Genomic DNA, 19,265 nt, shown 5'->3' on the forward strand with positions numbered 1-19,265 from the left:
TAATTTTAAAACTATATATTTAAATATTTTTTTAATAATTTAAAGATGCAATTTAAATTAAATTATGAAGTTGTTATATTCAACCAAAAACATTTGAATGTTAAAGTATGAGTCGTCAGGATCCACGTGACTTTTGACCAATCATCTTCTTTTAAAAAGTCCGCCATCTTGACTTGTACTGCGAGCAAAAGAGAGGAACCTCTCGCGCTCAAACAGGATATATTCCGCTCGAATTAACCATTTTCTTCCGTTGTCCCGTGTTCCGTGGTTGTCCTCCATAATCTTGAGAAACCATGGCAAGCACGGGTGGCGGTAAGATGAGGCCAAAACGTTCTCATGGGGCCAACAAGCCCTACCAACGAACCCGTCCGAAGGTGAGTTTAGCACCCTCCACACACACGGTGTGTCGTCGCCACATGCCGTATTCATTTACACGGTGTTCGAACTGACCACCGACGACGGCTCGACTCGACCTTTCCATGTCGACTCATGTGTTAACAATGATTGTTTTTGCAATGACTGGTTTTTACTAACAAAAGTACCCAATTTACAGACTGTCTGTACGAATTTAGACTCGGTATTAGTAGGGTTACTTTCAAGAAAATTGTGTCATAAACATCTCATTCATTTTTCACATGTGGGATGTGCGTTTGTTTTGTCATGTTTGTGCATGCCGGTCAGGTGGTGGTGAATACTGAATTGAATAGCTAATGAATGGATGTGCACACATTAGGGGGGGGGGGGGGGGTTGTCGTGCTGTCTTGCTTGAAGTTGATGTGTTTCACTATAGAATAATTGGAATTGTACAGTTCAGTTGTATTTGTATTATTTACAGTGTTTATTGCGCAATCTTGTTCAAGATGCAGTTCGTTTGTTTCTCGAACACTGACTGCTGACTGAGTTGACTGATCATGCGCTCGTTATCATGCACAATCAGTAAATATCATGGGCCTCAGCTTAATGGCGCCACGATGTTTAATTGAGTGATTGTCAGTCTGGGTTTTTTCATTAAATTATTAAATTTTGTTAATGTGTTCACACCAATTGGGCAATGAAGGAATTGCGTAACCCATTATGCACGATCGTCAAATTGCGCAAACTATTCCTGAACCTTCAGCAATTGTGCAAACCATTCCTGCAAGTTTAACTGATTGTGTAAAAGATTTTGTGCAAATCATTTTCTGCTTAAACAACACCATGGTCATGGATCCTGAACTAAATCACACTAATTGCACGATAGCTTCTACTGGGAATGAAAGTTTCAGATATGCTTCTGGGTGTTAAATGCGTCCTGCTCGCCGGTCGGTGGTCTTGCCTTTGACCTTGTGCCGTTCGTTTCAACCTGGTCGGTTAATATGCCATGGAAGATGTCACAACAGCCAAATCAATATGCTCAATGCATCTTAGCCTGTGCTAATTAGATGGCTGCCAGAAAATATGGCTTCTTCTGCTTTTCAGTTTTACAGGGAAATATTCTTAATTTAGAACAGTCGGCAACCTTAATTAGCACCCAAATGAAAACATACTCTCATTAAAAATTGTCTTTCTCAAGTCATTCACGTAGAGCCTGCCAACACTCCCCAAGTCTGCAACATGTGACCTGAGAATAGTAAATCCATTCCATGTTCTTATTATTTAATTAAAAAATCTCTGATTAAATATTTTCCCTTATTTGTTATGTTGAATGTAATTCTTAATATTTCCCTGATTTTTGTAAACAATCTCTCTGATTTCAATGTGTAATGACAAAACTCGTTAGCGTTGAACCTCGTTAGCATTGAGACTTCTGAATAGGCGCATAGCATTTAAACAATTAAAAAAGTGTACCATCTGTATCATGACATTACAATGAAGGTTGCTTTGTTGGCCTCAATGTTGATTGGACAAGACTCAAAATTTGTTGACATAAAAAAAACATCACCTTAGATTTTTAAATTATCGTTTATTAAAATTCAGTTTGGATATAATTAGAAACAGGTACAACACACCTTTAGATTAAATTCATATTATGAACTGATATTAACTACCCCTAGTATAAAAGGAGTTCGGAAAAAGTTTGCTGAAAGTGTTTTGGAAAGTATTATAGGTTTACTCATGTTTTTTTTATAGTCTGTTTCCAATATGGATAAATTTATCCCCTTTTTCCCAAAGGTGTACACTTCCTGAAAAGACACAGTAAAAGGCGGGTTTGTCATACATTTGTCTGTAAGCTTGCCAGAGACATGTCGCTAGTGGACTACTTTTTTGCACCATTGTGTGTTCAAAACGAGACCATATATCTTAAAGGGGCCTTCAGCCTTGGTTTGGGAGGAGCTTCATTTATTGATGCTGAAGAACACTTTTGTTGACCTGGTAGAGGGTATAATGGGGAATTTGAGGCACTTAAAAGGGAGTGTCTGTGAGTGGTTACCGGTAACACCTGCAGATAACCTCATTCAGTCAGCCTAATGCAGGCAGCCCATTGAGCCTGACACAGGCAGAGAAAGTTTAAATTTCTACTAAGAACATTCCAGGAGTTGCAAGGCAATGACCAGGGGGCATCAAGGCTATTGCTTCTATCATGCATGCCATTGACAAAGTTCATTTATGTAAGCAGTGACAATATGTAGCACCTACATGTACATGTAACTCTGTCACACACTGAACATGTGACTTACCAATACAGAAAAATGTGATGTCTGCGAAACACTAATCAAAGAAAAGACAGTCAAGTTACCAAAGTAGCAATGATGCAATCGTCATATTGTTTTCTAATTAATACATCTGTAGTCTACGACAAAAAACCAACAATGTACCTCAGGCTTGGAATTTATCTTTGAAAATTTACTTCTTTTGCAAATTTACTTCTATTAGAAAATCTTAAAGTCTGGGAATGTTTTTTGAAGGGGCACCAAGGCCAAGCCAACACAGGCCATGGCCTCCTTGGCTTCAATGTAACATCTACATGTCGTGAAAACATATCCTTCGTAACTGGACTACTGTAACTTTTTTGGATGGTGCCACCAACTTTCCATCAAGGCCTGCTCATCTTTCTGAGCTTGTCCAAATGTCACACTGTTTTTATTTGTTTATTTGTTAATTTGTTTACCTTTTCTTTTGTAGTCATTCCTGGATCGAGTGAAAGATATGGTGACTCCATCGTGGCTATCAAACATGTGGGCCAGTAGCCCACCTGAAGAATCCTCAAACCAACAACAACATACCGCATCCTCCACGAACTCCATCCCTCAGAGGCAAACTGTCTCCCCCGATGAGCGATACTTTAACCCAATCGAGATAGACATGGTGCAGGATTCTGAGCCGAGACCATTCAGAACGGGGGTGCAAAGAGTTACAGAGGAAGGAGTCACCACACCGGTACTCACCCCCTTTGCTGGGTTGTCTGTACCTGTTAGTACATCGACACCAGTAGATGTTGACGAGGACGATGAAGTCATCGAGATAGATGTTGGTGAAGGACCCTCAACCCAAAAAGGTATTCAAATCTATTTTAAGAAAATGGAATTAGCTGTTGCAAAACTGCTTACCAACCAAAAGGACCTATGGTATAAATGCAAACAAGAGTTAATGGCCCTCGACCCTAGCAGAGTCTTTCTCAAAAGGCTAATTTTTTTTTTAATATTCAGAAGTATACTGTTCCCTAATTCTTCACTGTTGATGCTGCAGCAAAAGCAGTAGTCAAAGTCGCTTGATTTGGATGCTGCCCAATCATCTGCGCCCAATTTCATATAGCTGCTTAAATACAAAAATAATCTAAGCAAATCAAAATTATGCTTACTAGAATAAGGTTACCAACCAAGATACCATGTCAAATGTACAATCTGTAACTGGTACCCTGCTTACTTTTGCTAAGCAAAAAGGGGTTATGCACTATTTTCTGCTTCAGCGGCTCTAGGAAATTGTGCCTTGAAGTGAGTTCAAGGTTCATAACCATTTAATTTAGTTTCTGATTCTTCAATCAATACATGTTATTTATTTTTTTTGCACCAATTTTCTCCTTACAGATGACGTTTTGAGTGTCGTATCGTCGCTTTATCCCAATCTGGATAAGTTGGAACATCAAGAGAAACTTTCCGATTCTAATCTGGATGTTCTCTCGGGTACGTGAGAAAAAATTATCTGCTCAGTTATTCACTTGAAAAAGAAAAGATTCTAATCATGAGTTTACAGGCCTGATGCTGAAATCACAGCAGGCCTCTGGCTTGCAGGCCTCTGGCTTGCAGGCCTCTGGCTTGCAGTCCAGTGTAAAATTTGAGCTCCGCTGCATGCCCCAGGCAACATGGATAACACATTGAGAGATGAGTATGTTTTAGGTACAGTACAGGTCTAATACATTGAACCATGGCTCTTTTGTTATGCGTAGATCTTGGCCACAGAAGTACCCCAAGGCCTTCTACCAGCTTGTGGTCTCACACACCCTCGGGCAGGCAGGCAACTACAAGGGCAAGGCCTGCACCATCATCGCTGAGCAGACCTCAACAACCTGCTATTAGTACACGGAAACCATCATTCAACACTAGTTACTTCGGTACTCCAAGAGGGGTAAGCACCCACAATGAGGGCAGAATTTCAATATACACATTTTTACTGTAAACTTGAGAGTAGAATCTCCAGATTTCACTCTTAAAGGTTCTATATAGGATTGGTTGAGAACTGAAAAAAAAAGTCACATGCAGTTTTACTTTCTTTGGATAGCTCAGTTGGTAGAGCTTAGTACATTAATCTGGAAGTCATTGGTTCAAATCCCTCTTTTGTCAATTTTGTCTTTGTTCGACTCAATTTAAAAAAAAATATATATATGCACAGTCAGTTTCCTTTGTGGCTTATTAGCAATAAAACTTTTCTCATTTTATTCGCAATATCCAAGTATCATGTACTAATCAACATTCTGCTTCCAAATTCTTGAAATTTGTTTGGTAAGGGTTTGAACAAATTTCCTTTGTTGTTGATTTCAGAGTGTAAAAACAACGATGGACACATCTACTTCATCACCCTTCTACCCAGGGAGGACAACATTTGGCGGTTCATCATCTCTGAGGTCAACAGCATCTAAGAGACCTAGGACCTCACCCTATGAGGTAGGCATCTTACATCCTTTTCAGACAGGCGCTCCAGAGTCACCCCGAACCAAATTCTTAATTAAGCACATGAAAAGTACAACATCTGAAACAGTTAGGAGCAACTGGACGCGCTATAAGTGGAAAGATCGGCTGTTGCAGTCGTTCTTTTGAGTCTGGAGCGGCCTGGTTTCAGATGTCGATCTTGTCATGAGCCGACCTTGAACGTCACACAACCATTTTTCTCTGATAAAGGCCGCTTCTATGAGGAAAATATCTGTTTGTATCGTGGTAACTTTGCATAGGGCACTTGTACAGCAACAGCTAAGAGCACCACAGCAAAACTGTTATTAAATTTCCTGGAAAGTCTATACAAGCCAATACCATATGTACATTTAGGTCATCCTTGTTCTCAATGAAATGTTCCTACTATCATGCCTGGTTTTAATCACTGTGCTCCCTTTCATCCTGTCCAAGGTTCACCTCCCAATCAAGCGTTCTGTTCGTCCGAGGTTAGTGAAGCCAGCCGATGGGAGCAACATGGGAATCACAAGTAATACTGCCAAGAGGATTCTGGATACTTTAGAGAAGATGTCTACTCCGCTATCGGATGCTAAGAGGATACCCTTATCACCATCTTCAACACCTCTAGCTTTTACTGTAAGATTTCTTCTTCTGTATTTGGTTTATTCAGTAAACTTTGAAGACACTGGACACATTTGGTAATTGCAAAGACCAGTATTCTCACTTGGTGTATCCCAACATATATGCATAAAATAACAAACCTGTAAAAATCTGGACTCAATTGGTCCCCAAAAAAGTAATGAGAAAACTGACATGTGAATGGCTGTCCTTGCCTGGATTTGGTTGCTTGTAAATTGCCTGTTGTAAAGGCCTGTTTCCTTCATCTTGAAGTCGTGTATTTGTCACAGTGATCACGTTCAAACTAAATTATGCTAATTGATCTTTTTCTCCCTCCATACAGGCGAGTCGAACCCCCAGGCCAAGGCCTGCGCAATCCCCACAGCGTTCAGTCGGCTTGAGCCACAGCAGTGTTAGAATACCAGGCCCACCAGTCTCTGGGTATAACACTCCTCGTACGGTCAGCATTACGCCCAACAGGCAACCACCTTTGGCCACCTCTACTGAGTTACCAAAGAACGAAAGGCCCTCAACCTCCAAGGCAACGCAGGAAAAGACTGTCATCTCTAACCCACAGAGCAGTGTGCCTGTTTCAACTCCAGCATTTACTGGGTTCTCTTTCAAGTGAGCTAGGTTTACTTAACTTCTTATAATAATAATATAATAAGTCGCTGGCCCAGTTCTGGAGTCAGCTGTCCAACTTAACAAAGCCAGCCATCAGTTTTTACTAGCACTAGCAGCTAGTCAGCAGTCAAAGGTTATTGCATAATAATAAATTGATATTTTATTGGCTCCAATTCCCTCTATCTATTTCTCTTTCATAGACCAAATACACAAACCAGCAGCTCTCCAGCACAATCTTCATTGTTTAGAGTAGACACGACACCAGAGCAGAGCAGTTCACTTGATAAGGGTAGCAGCGGGGGCAAGATGAAGATGCCTAAACGTAGCAGTATGCACTATAGCTCTCACAAAGATGAGGATGATGTGGTGAGTGTTTCGTACCTGCATTCACTTTCTCAAAGAGCTACGAGTGATCTTAAGATGTCAATCGATGTTGTTGCGAAGCAAGGTCCGACACAATATAAATCATAAGTCAGAGTTCATGTCATGCACAAGCCTGCATGTTGTGGGCGAAACGTACAAATCGTTGGCCGGTACGCATGCACTGGACTGATGCGCCATGAAAAATAATAATTATTTTTTATTTTTTAATGCCCTAGGTTGCAAAGTAAAGCTTTTGAAAGATGAACACCAAGTTAGAATAAACTTATAAAAATGTGGATCAGAATGACCCAAATCAGTTATCTTCTTGGAATGATGCTCATGGTGACAATGTGTAAAAATGAAAAATTCATACTGATATGAAAAATGAATTTAATATTAATTTCAGATTGAAGTTCCCGACCTTCCCAATATACCACTACCCCTTGGTAGCAACAAATCCCTGCCCTCATTCAACTTCGGCAAACCCCTCTTACCAGCGAAGCAGACGACATCATCCTTCTCTACACCACCAGCAGCTGCTGCGTCTGTCCCCAGCCAGGGTTTCAACATTGTAACCTCCAAACCAGCCGTCTCGGTGCCTGCAACTGCCAAGAATGACGAGCAGGAATTCACATTTGCTTCACCGATTCTCCGGCAGTCTTCATCGACAATATCAGCGCCTGAAATCGAGACTACAGAGGTAGGTTAGCTTTTGTATGAATGGCCGGGGGAATGCTGTTTTTAAACAGATCAAATGTTTCACGTTTAAAATAACCGGAAATCCGTTTTTAAACTCAACCCAAATTTTTTCAAATATTTTATAACTAAGATCAATTTCATAAAAAAATGAAGATAAAACCTTATGGAACACCCCATATTGCAGAGTAGGGCTTTCAAAACCAGAGATAAATGTATGTAAGCAGGCTTCACGCTTTGTGCTCGCAACATTTTGTGCATATAACTCAGGTTTTTGTTCAACAGCCTATCACATCCCTGCATCTACTTCCTAATCCGTTTGTAATTGTACTGATATGACTTTTTATCTGCTCAGGCTTTTACGTTCAGCCTTCCTAAGAAAGCTGATGCATTCCCCTCTCCACCTTCAACGCAAATGAACTTCATGAAGTCGTCTTCCAGCAGCCAACCTCCTCAGACATCCTCCTTCATGGCTAAGAGTCCTGTCAAGACTCCTCCTCGGGATCACCAAAGTGATGAAGAAGACAGGGGAGGCTTTGGTATTAAGCCAGCAAAAACACTCAAGACTGGTAGTTGCTTAGAGGTCTTCGGACTTGGTAAGTAACTAACTTCTTTGAGACTCCTTTGAAGGAGTTGAGGTTTGCATTAACACAATATAAAAACCGCATTTGTACAGTGCATATCACTGCTAAGTCCCAGTGCGCATCGCCAAACCCTAATAGAAATACTCTCGGATTCAACATACGAAACATAATAACTGATATCTATTTACATAACCACAGTACTCTGAAGTGAAATGTTTCTCAAAATACTTTATATACTTTCGAAAGCTGCTTTAGGCTTCTAACCAAACGTTTTTATTTCAATTAATTGTAAAAGTGATTCCCACATGCTTCCCTTTAAGTGTTTTCTCTCTCCAAACATACAATGAATGATTCACTGTAATGTAGTGTTACCTTTGCCCACTTTTGAACTAGTGGAGTAATTTATAATCTCCCTAATCAGTCAGTAGTTCCAAAGTAGCAAACTTCGGCCTCGGTTTTAAGTGGATCAAAGGTAAACATTTTGATGTACTGTGATAAGTAAGCTGTGTTATTTTGTGGTTCTTGCACAACGTATGGGAAGCTTTGGTCTAAAACAATCTTTTACTCTTTTAGTTCCATCCTCAGACCAAACGTCAATGGAAGCGACGACGGAAACCCTGACAACATCTTCAAACAACACAATATCAGCTTTTGCCGAGAAGTTCAAACCTCCCCCTGGCTCATGGGAGTGCGACACCTGTCTGATTCAGAACAAGGCTGACGACAACAAGTGCATCTCCTGCCAAACTGCCAAACCACAAATGGTCAACTCACATGCCATTCCTAGCAGTAGTAGTAGTAGTGATGTTAATGCCATGAATGACTTACAAGCTCGGTTTAAACCACCGGAGGGATCTTGGGAATGCCCCACGTGCGAGATTCAAAACAAACAGGACGTTAATAAGTGTGTAGCGTGCATGACGCCCAATCCAGACTCGTCTACAAAAGCAGCACCTGTAACTACAAATTCTCTAATGGACTCGTTCAAACCGCCCTCGGGGAGCTGGGAATGTGATACTTGTCTTGTAGAGAATAACGCTGAGGCGATCAAGTGTGTAGCTTGTACTACAGCTAAACCAGGAGTGGCTGGTTCTAACAATCTCAAAATGTCCAGTAATACACCATTAACAAACTCGAACAGCGGGAGCTGGCACTGTGCGTCCTGTCCGGAGAAGAATAATAGTGACGTCCTAAAATGCAATGGCTGTGGTGTTCTGAAGCCTACTTCAAACTCTACCGATTCCTTAATGGATAAATTTAGACCACCGACAGGGTCATGGACTTGTGTTGTGTGTATGATAACTAACAAAGAATCAACGGATAGGTGTATAGCATGTACAGCGCCAAAACCTGGTAGTCAGCCCTCGCTCAATACGCCACCAGGTATGTATACAAACATTGTGTTTGATGATGGAAGTTGGTCTCTTCAACAGCAAGTTGAAAATCTGAATTTATCATCTTGGCCCAATATCATGGCTCTGCTTAATGCTGAATTCTGCACTCACGATCACCATTCTCCGCTTACTGTGCAACTGCTGAAACGCATGCGCAAAAAAAAAGTTCCCTGTTCACCCTTGAAATACGCCTGCTTAAGTAAGCGCCGATTTTTTGCTATCGATAAACAGAGTCATGAAATTAGTCCCAGGTGTTTGTCTAGATCAAAACAAGGCTGTGCACGATTCGTGAAGACAGCTGAACTTGTACAGTCATCGATTACTAGCCCAATGCTAAAATCACCGACCGTGGGGCCTGCAGTCCAGTGTTAAGTTCAAGCCAAGAAGCCTGTACATTATTTCTGCTGTTAGTGGGTATACATTTTGTAATATTTATTTTGCACTTGACAAGACCTAACTCCTAATTCCTTTGCGTTTATATTTCTCTGCTATTTAGCATCAGTATTTAAATTGGGTAGCCAGTCATCCTCAAGCACAAGCTCAACAGCTGGCGACTTCCAATTCGGTGGGACAACCTCAAGTGTGAATTTCGGTGCAGCTATGTCGAAGGGCTTCAGTATACCTACAGGTGGAGTAACATTTGGCAGCCAAAAGGCAGACACAGGACTAGCATTTGGTTCACAAAAAGACGGCCCCACTTCTGGGTTTCAGTTCGGTTCAAACTCAGAGGAAAAGACAAACTCATTGCCAGCGGCCAGCACTGTACAGTTTGGTTCGGTCAAAACAAGTAAAACGGACAGTGGGTTTTCATTTGGTGCACCAACACCAAGCACGGCCTCGTCAACAACGAAAGAAGATAAGCCAGCAGTTGGCGCTAGTTTCCAATTCGGTGCTGCTGCTACAACAACAACAACAACAAAAGCTGACGCAACACCTCCAAATGTGGACCCTTTCAAGTCGGCAGAACCAAGCAAAACAGCTTTTGGAGCTGGAGGACAAATGGTAAATGCCACCCCTACATCGACCCAAGAAACGGACAACAAAGCACAACCCAAAGCAGTTTTTTCTTTCGGTGGAAACAAAGCTGAAACCTCCACTATAAATTTTGGTGCTGCTGTCACAGAACAAAAGCAAACGTCAACACCTAATACCACATTTGCATTTGGAGCTAAAGCACCAGCAACAGACAATAACCCACCTAAAAGTCAATCAACCTTCAACTTTAGTGCCAGTTCCAATCCACCTACTACATCAGAGTCGCAGCAATCAACAGGTAAAACAGTCTTCAAGTTCGGCGGCACACCATCAGACACTAAAGATGAGCCCAAACCACCAAGCAGTAGTGCAGGATTTAGCTTTGGGAACACCTCTAACGCTGTTAATAAGACAACGCAACCAACACCTCATCAAAATAGCATGCCGCCTGCGTATCAGTTTGGCCAGTCCAATGCAGGCTCTGATGAGGCTGGTACGGGTGCTCCACTTGCTAAGAGAGGCGCTACATTCGGTTCGTCTGTCAAACCGGCGTCGGCTCCAGAGAGCAAAGCTTCCTTCTCATTTGGTGGTACTCCGAGTCAGACCGCACCCCAGCAACCTTCTACTACATTTGTATTCGGTGCCTCTGAGAACAAAGGTTTGCTCATTAACTTAATCTTTAGAGATATCATCAAAAATCCGATGTGGCAGATTATTCTGTCCCTCCGGAGATTCTGTCCCCCCATTCAGCGAACTGCGTACAAACATCTTGTGATAGCGCCTATTCAGTCCACGTCAATTTACCATATGAGGGACACAATCTCTAGCAAACAGAATCATCTGAGACACCGGACTGCATAAATAACCACACAGGAAGAAGAATACCCTGTAGGAATACAAAATCTGAAAACATTACGATCTCGGGTTCAAATTTTGGAGCATAAAAACTTTTATAATTTAACATAATCACATTTTTTTCGAAAGCTGCTGCAGGCTTAAAAATTTGTTGTTGCATTTAACTTTAAGTGTGATTACCAAATTAATACCTTTTATTTAAACTGAACGTGAATTTTTTGTACAATTAAATAAAAAGACTTTTGTTGCAACTGAATTTCCTTTACCAGTTGAAACCCAATCCAAAGCCAATGGAGGTATAACCTTTGGAACACCGAGCCAGAGTGCGACGACTTCACAACCAAGTGATCAGTTTACTTTCGGAGCAGGTAACTATGGAAACTAGAATCAGTGCATTTGTCCCTTTGAAGAGTATTAAGATTTATTAAGCTCTCAATAAAAATTGTGTAGTTTCCTTCTTCATTGTCCACCTCTTCGATCTAGGTTTGTGTTTATACATGTGTGCTTTCTGGCCTTGAACTTTGCTCTTGAAGGGGCATATCAGTTTCCCTCTGGTGTTAACTCTATTAGGAAAATGTAAATTTGTACAGGAACCTAGCACAGGGGACCACAGCAATAGACCGATCCAGTAGGCTCCGCCCATGACGCACGTGTGAGCAAGAACACTTGGGTACTCCAATGCCCAACTCTTCCGTGCGCACCAAGATACGCGCACGCTAGTCGGACCTTGTCGGACCTTCGTTGCGTTGTGATTGGTCAATACGCAATAGGGTGGAGCTTAGTGGATTGGTCTATTGCTTTAGGTGCCGTGGGTTATATCGAGGAATGTGCTTTATAAGAACTTGTTCTTATTGAGTCAAGTGGTTTTGACAGCTTTTCTGTTTGTCTTCCAGCAACCAACTCCAACAAAACTGGGGGCTTCAACTTCTCAGCATCAGCAAACCCGACTGCTGCCCCAGCAGCAGCCACAGGTGGTTTCCAGTTTAGAGCAGGAGCTTCTATAACAAAACCAAAGGAAAATGCTCCCCCAGCATACGGAGGTACAGAATCATAGCTGGATTTCACTGTCTTTCTCAAAACTCTGAAGTCCTTATTCTAAAACCAAGCTTTTAGGCCAAAATATCAAAACCCTGTCTGTTTTCATAGCCACGGCTTCTGCTTTTTACTTTGTAAGCAGTGCTATATAGAGTATGCTAGCCTGGAAGTATGGTACTTTGTGGCAGTGTGTAGTACTTTATGGCAAGGAGTGTTGCAAAGGCAATGTTTCAGTGTAGTCCATTCAGGAGAAGTAGGAAAGATAAATAGTCAGTAGGTTCAATGTACTGGAGCTGCTTTTGAGCTGGAAGTGTGTAAAAAAAAACTGAATAAATTTCTAAGTACTTGATTTGTGTCTGGTTCAGTTCAAATTTACATTATTCACAATATTAAAAAGTGAGTCTTTCTGAAATTGTTTTTCAGCATTCGGTGGCTCAAACGCAACATCAAGCACAGTTTTTGGAGCATTCGGAGCTCCAGCAACAACCAACTCTACTCCCAACCCATTCGGAGGGCAGCAGCCATCGCAAGCAGTTGCTCCTACCTTTGGTACCCCAAGCAGCTCAAGTGTCTTTGGCAGTGTAGCTGCTGCCACCCCAGCGTTCGGCACAGTAGCGTCGGCTAATAACTCTAGGTCATCTACACCTACATTTGGGGCAACGGGAGGAAATGCGGCACCTGGATTTGGGAGTTCTGGGACGACTGTGCCAGCATTTGGTGCAGGTGCAACGAATTCTGGAATAGGTACTTAGAACTTTGTTTTTTTCTTAGGTAACTTAAGCCCTTTTCACACTACTCTTTTCTGCGGGGAACGATGGCAAAACGCTTCTCCTTAAAAAAGCAGTTATGAAATGGCATTTGAAAAATAGCCCGGATGTATGCATAAAACATACTGGCTCCGAGATGCAACGTTTTTGCATGGAGCAATTTTGGGATGATGGGACATTGCAAAATTTTAAATTAACATTTTTGCACTGACGTAAAGAATTCATCTCTTTTCAATTTTTTTTTTTTTTTTTTTTTGTGTTTGTTTGCATAACCAAATGAGAGGGGAAAGAGTAGCATAAAATCTTGTGTTTGAAGTTTGGAAGACAACAGAAAAAGAAGATTCTACCCCTTTAAAGCTTTGCATTTTTGTGGGCTTATAACTAATATCTTTCCAAACTTTTTCTTGTTAGGATTTCAAGCGGAGGCAGCAGCTCCAGCAGGCTTTAACTATGGAGCAAACAATGCCACCAGTACGGTTCCTGGGCTGTTCGCCTTTGGAGCAGCTAACAATAACGCAGCCCAAAGCACGGCGGCAGCTCCTCAATCAACTGGTGGGTTTAACTTTGGTGGACAGCAGCAACAGCAACAGCAGCCGTCTGGGTTTGGAGCCCAGAATACCACAGGAGCTGCAGGCTCAACTCCTGGTGTCTTTGCATTTGGGTGAGTCTCTTGTCTAATTCTTCACCAGGCTTGGAGTCTCATCTTTGAGACGGCAAGGCCATTTCCATTTGAACCTTTTGTTTATGTGACAGTTAATACAGTGATTTTATTATTAAAAATGTCATCACTCAAAGTTTTCTTTGTTGATATTTTTTTTTCTTTCTAAACAGGGGTAATCAAGCACCTGCCGCCTCCTCCTTCAGTTTTGGTCAAGCAGGATCCCAGCAGCAGCAACCACGTAAGATAAGGAAAGCCGTACGTAGGACGAGAAAGACATAGTAGCGCCAAAGCAATTAAAATCTTAGGTAACCTTTCTCTTTTTAGATGCTAACTTTCATCACTCTAGTCCTTTAATCCTGCAGTCGCTGTATGGATAGAATCTTTCAACATGGCACAGCCAAATGTACGCCAAATAACCCCACCACATTCTTAGCATCGGTTGATTTGTATTGAACTTAACAAAAATCTTTTGGTATTATTAGTCTGCCTTCATTAATAAAAAGTTATAAAAAAGCATTTAGTAAAGCCTTTTCCAGCGGTTGCAAAGCGCTACAACAGAACAAATGTTAAACCACAGGAGAAGCGAATTAATCAATCAACCGAGTTTCAACTTTGTCAGGAATTTCCCCCTTGTACTCTCTACTATTAACTGTCGTGTGAGGCCGACAACTCATAAACTCTGCAGATACTTTAGATACTAATTTATTATCTTAGACAAGTTCCAAGAATTCAAAGAAATGTAGAGTAAAGCATTAGTTCCAATCAAGTATTAAGGAAATATCCAAGAGATTGTACAATGAACTAAGCAAATAGTAATAATAATGTATGTTTTGAAGCATTGCATGGTGAGGTATCAATGTATATTCGGTTTGCGGTAACACCATGTGTATATCTACTTTTCTGTTAAGATTTTTTGTTCTTTGGGAACTAGGTCTTGCTTTCATTCTACTGCCGCAGAGTAGATTTTGGATTTAAGTATCCGCGATAGTAGGATGAAAAGTAAGGCCTTGTTCCCAAAAGATAAAAAATCTACATAGCGAAGTAGATACACACATGGTGGTACTGTAAACAGAATATTCAATGATAATAACACCGAGTTCTTGTATAGCCCTTTGTCACACCTGATGGGCGTATCATGGTACTTCAAATGAAGACACTATGCCTTGTGTAGACATCAGTCTTTGCTTCTTGTTTATTTTTGTCCCTTCTACTTTTTTCTTCTTTTTTTTTAATACAAGAATTCCCTTTTTTACAAAGTTACAGAATCGGCACCAATCCCATTTGTGATTTTAAAATGTAGTCGTGGTTGAGTCAAACCCTTCAAATTAAATTTAGGTAGTTTTTAAACCGGATAGAATGTTTTTTTCTTTTATGCCTCGAGTTTTGTTTTTGTTTCTGTTGGCACTTACTGGATGTGTTTTTGTTTTGTTATGATCACCCTGTCTGTTATGTTAAGTTTTAATGGTTATTGTGGTGCAAAGCCCATCCATACTTGAAGTTATTTTTATTTAGCCAGCGTTCAAGACAAGTGAAACCATTTTCGAATTGCCGGTGATGATCTCTATCTATTGCTGAAGTAACATTATTTCTCTGGGGTTTCCTTTAAAGGCAGGGTATACTTTTGTTCATTAACGTGTGCAAAGTACACCCTGCCTTGAAGCGTAAGCCTTGTAAAAATCAAAACACATCAAATATGTAAGAAAGCATTGTTGTTTTCTCTAAATGTAAATAGCAAATGTAAGAAATGTGGCCAGTTATTTGTTTTCGTCCATTGATTGGTGAGAATTGGGGATGGGGGGGGGGGAAATGTTTGGTTTAAAAAGCTGAATGGAAGTAATGGTATGAGATTGTTTATGGAAGTGTTTAACAATTAATAGAATCCAGAAAAATTGTCCCAAAAAGCTGTTTCGGTCGAAATACTCCGCTATGCAAAATTGATGGATGAAATCGTTCCATGTTATAGGTGAACATCAACAGCGTGGAATTTCGTCTTTAAGAGAGGGCAAAGCCATTTTCATTTTGCAAAGGGCACTTCCATTTGACAAGTCTATTGGGGCACTTTTTTAATGGAGCATCCAGGCCATCACCAGTGTTTTGTAAGGCATGTACAGTAGTGTAAAAAAACAAAAACAATAGAAAACATCTTAATTTGAAACCTCAATAAAAAATATACATTTCCCACAATCTACATTCTACTGGTGTGAATCAGTTTGAGTTGTAAAACTGACAATAGAAATAAAAAATTATTGTCTTGTTAAGCGATGCAAATAGGCAGATTTGTCATTTTGTACACAGTGATTTTCACCTTTTTTAAAAGCCAATTCTTAGTTAAGTTTCAGATGCATATTTTGTCTTCGGATGAAACTAATCGAGGAACATTTCAAATTTTCTGTTGATTTCTTGGTTGTTTTATACATGAATTGTGATAATTTCATTACAGGGTCTAGTCAGGAAGAGTCGGTCTAAAAATGTACAAAGATTTCCCCAAAACACGCAGGGATAAGTTTTCAGTGCATTGATGATTATTTAAAAATTAATATTGAATATCATGCCCAATTGTGCTCTTATGGGCTTAAAATAATTGGAACCTGAAGGACTTCGCAAAGCAGTGGCAACACTGGATTTATTCATGCTATGTTTCTTTGATACACTGTAAGCAAATAATTATAACAATTAAAATATATGTTGATATTGTTTGGTACTAGGAAACTATTTATAATCATTGATATTTTAGGTACATCAGTGAGCAATTTATCTTAGTGATTGTAATGATCATTCCTAGGAGTTGCATTATACCACATACTTGACCCCTTTGCTAGAATTATTTATGCTCGATACTAACTTGAGTTTAAGGGAAAGTATCCCTGTTTCAACATTCAAAAATATACAACTGTATATTCACAATTTTCTCGTTAAAGACACATGATGTAACTGTGGCCCAATTTCATAGATCTGCCAGGGCGAGCAATAGTGCTTAACAAATTTCTGCTTAGCAAAACAAATAAGCAGGAAACAAGTCACAATTAGTACAAATAACTTGCATGTTGGGGCTACTATCCTTATTCAAGTAAGCATACTTGTTTTGTTCTCATGTTTCTTTCTTGCTAAGCAGCCCTATGAAATTGGGCTCTTGCCCCACGACATAAGGATGTTGAGTATTAAGTATATCTCAACACATTTTTTCTGCTAAGTTAAAAATTATCATGGCACCAGTCCTATTTAATCTAAATTACCCAGTTATTTGGCTGGTATCCTGTTTCTGCGAAGCAATAATCTTTAGTGCTTAGCAAAGTTTTGTGCTTAGCGTCTGTTGGTATCTTATCTTATTCTCTGGTTGAATTATCAATCATGAACAGTAATTCCCCTTTCAGCCTCGTTTTGGTTACACAGTTGTGAATATTTCCATTTCCAAAATTGAACGGGCTTTGCACTTTTGAAGTATGTAAATCAAGGTTTGCTTTTTTCACCAAAGGTGTAAAAAAAAAAAGTTTTCAGAAACACGCGTTCAAAATGTTTTTAAATTTCAAAGCACACACAAAGATGAATGTGTAAACCAAATTCATCTGAAAGATATTACCGTTTTAAGCTCCAACGTTTTAAAATGTTATTCTGACACAAATCGTCTGAGATTGATTGTAGTTTGGTTGTATAAAATTATTTGCAGCATAAAGAATGACAATTCGCAAGGCAGACTTGAAATTTGCATGTACTTGTGTATTCTAGTATAAAGGTATGTGGCTGTAGAAACTAACGCATCGACACTTATCGCTCTAATCTGCATCATGTTTTAATGATCTTTGCTTTTTACTGCAAAAAGAAGCTTGACTTGTTTTCTTCCATTGTTCCTACTTTCTCCCTTCTGTTAACAATTCTATTACCTATTTAGCTTTTGTAAATCGAGACATCATGTGTTATAAATAAAATGCCTTATTTTTTCCTTTTTTGTTTTGTTTGTTGTATAAATATTGTATATAGCCAACTGAGGTCAGAACCATTTTTGTAAAGGGGATTTTTTTTACTCGGTGCAATTTGTTAAAATGTATAATTTAAAATGGCCTTTATTTTCAAAATCGGACTTTCTAAGACTAGTATTTTGTACTTAAGTAGGTAACAAAAAAGTGCTGATATTCTATATAATGTTTGCTGTGTTTGCACCAGTACACAGCAAGTAAACTATGATATATTTTCAAGAGTAAAAAGAGTTAAATAACCCCTGTACAGGAATGGTCTGGCCCAGTTTGAATTGCTTAAAAGTACACAATAATTATTACAAAAGAATAACACATAAATGAGTTTGTTATAAATTGTGTATCACATCAGAAACCAATGCCCTGTCATAAATGTGTGTATTTATATTTGAACATGGACAAAATATGAGTGACATTTAAAACAAATATTGTTTGAAAGAAAAAAATCTATGAGCTACTTTTCGAAAGGAACTTATTAATATTAGGGAAATTTTGCTTTTTGTGTGAATTGTGTAATTGTGAGTTTAAAAACTTGAGAAACACTTTGTGAGAATGTGAGGAAATTAAAGAGTTGTTAGTGTAGTGTGAAGAAAACCAAATATCTTAACAACAAGGGCATTTATTTCTGGTGTGGTGCAGGTTATTTGCAGAATTATTGTTGTATATAGTTTTTATGGAGCCTGATAATTAATGGATCCATTCTGAGCATTGGTAACGAGGAAAAACAATAAAGAAGGCAGATTATAGCCACAAAATGGATAGAAATCTCTATTTATGTGTCTGTTTTTAGCTTGAGTTATGAATACGCAAATTGAGTGACGTAGGAATGAAGAACCAATCACAGACTTGGGTGTAAAAACTTTCTGAGAGCTCTCTCTTCATGCACGAAGAGGGCGTTCTGAAATGGCGGAAATTCTGATGGTACATTTTAGGAAAGTTGTCTGAACTATTTGTTGTAATCCGACTCATCTTTGTTAATTTTGAAGATGCAAGGCGACTGGTGGCACCGGGGGTGTCCCAATAAACCCAAGGAAAGCTACAGTTATCTTTCGAGCTCTTCTCGCGCCTGGGAAATACCAAAAACTGAGTCGGGAACTTCTCCGAAAATTGTCACTTTGACCGTGCAGCCGCTGTTGACGGAGCAGACGGTAAATCAACATTGCGCCAGTCGTAGTCGTAATTTAAGTATCTCGTCTACGGAAAGTGTTTTGGCTCAGCGACGAAGAAAACTTAGCTTTAAGAACAAAACACTTCTCAATAACACAAGTAAGTATCCTCTCGTTACAACTGTTGGTCTTTTGTTTTATAAACTATTTGTTTATTTAACACAATTCTTTTTTCTAAATTCTAGTCTACTAACAAAATATTTTAATTAAAAAAATAGTTTTATACTTGTGATAATAATGACGTTGGTTGGTAAGCCCCATACACATATCTATGCTCTATTTTTGTTTCATAAAATAGTCTGATAGTGATATTGATATTGATACATTCGCCTCTCCTTCCTGAGTGTTGTTCCTAGTAAGGAACCGATCATTCATCATATCAACTAATCAAGATCAAGATCAAGATGATACGATTTAAAATTAGAAAGTTGGGATAACTTTTCGTATGGCGCCACCACTTTTTCACTCATTTTTACAA

The 19,265-nt window shown here is 39.6% G+C and overlaps 2 protein-coding genes across 3 annotated transcripts in view; both read left to right on the forward strand.

Annotated features, from left to right (window-relative positions):
- The first annotated feature begins 166 nt into the window (after window positions 1-166).
- LOC139952171 (uncharacterized) lies at window positions 167-16,658 on the forward strand. Its single transcript, XM_071951189.1, has 17 exons — window positions 167-374; window positions 3,103-3,475; window positions 4,005-4,100; window positions 4,364-4,542; window positions 4,956-5,078; window positions 5,535-5,717; window positions 6,043-6,323; window positions 6,524-6,689; window positions 7,093-7,386; window positions 7,738-7,978; window positions 8,540-9,349; window positions 9,857-10,993; window positions 11,460-11,558; window positions 12,084-12,230; window positions 12,649-12,969; window positions 13,404-13,653; window positions 13,824-16,658. Exons 1-17 carry the CDS (start codon window positions 294-296, stop codon window positions 13,930-13,932), a joined length of 4,890 nt encoding a protein of 1,629 aa, XP_071807290.1. The 5' UTR covers window positions 167-293; the 3' UTR covers window positions 13,933-16,658.
- Window positions 16,659-18,533: 1,875 nt separating this feature from the next.
- LOC139952486 (uncharacterized) overlaps window positions 18,534-19,265 on the forward strand; it is a 28,778-nt gene continuing 28,046 nt past the window's right edge. For both annotated transcript variants that reach the window (XM_071951628.1, XM_071951626.1), the window contains exon 1: window positions 18,534-18,887. In XM_071951628.1, the coding sequence (XP_071807729.1) occupies window positions 18,608-18,887 (280 nt within the window). In that variant the 5' untranslated portion in view covers window positions 18,534-18,607. The remainder of the gene's footprint in view (window positions 18,888-19,265) is intronic.

The sequence above is a fragment of the Asterias amurensis genome, chromosome 20 (genome assembly GCF_032118995.1).
Source record: "Asterias amurensis chromosome 20, ASM3211899v1".
NCBI lineage: Eukaryota > Metazoa > Echinodermata > Asteroidea > Forcipulatida > Asteriidae > Asterias > Asterias amurensis.

What these genes read in the sequence shown, in the direction of transcription:
- LOC139952171 (XM_071951189.1), top strand. Translation starts at nt 294, where the DNA reads ATGGCAAGCACGGGTGGCGGTAAGATGAGGCCAAAACGTTCTCATGGG. An exon ending in ACCAACGAACCCGTCCGAAG is followed by an intron (nt 375 to 3,102) that starts GTGAGTTTAGCA and finishes TTTCTTTTGTAG; the next exon opens with TCATTCCTGGATCGAGTGAA. An exon ending in TGCAACGAATTCTGGAATAG is followed by an intron (nt 12,970 to 13,403) that starts GTACTTAGAACT and finishes TTTTCTTGTTAG; the next exon opens with GATTTCAAGCGGAGGCAGCA.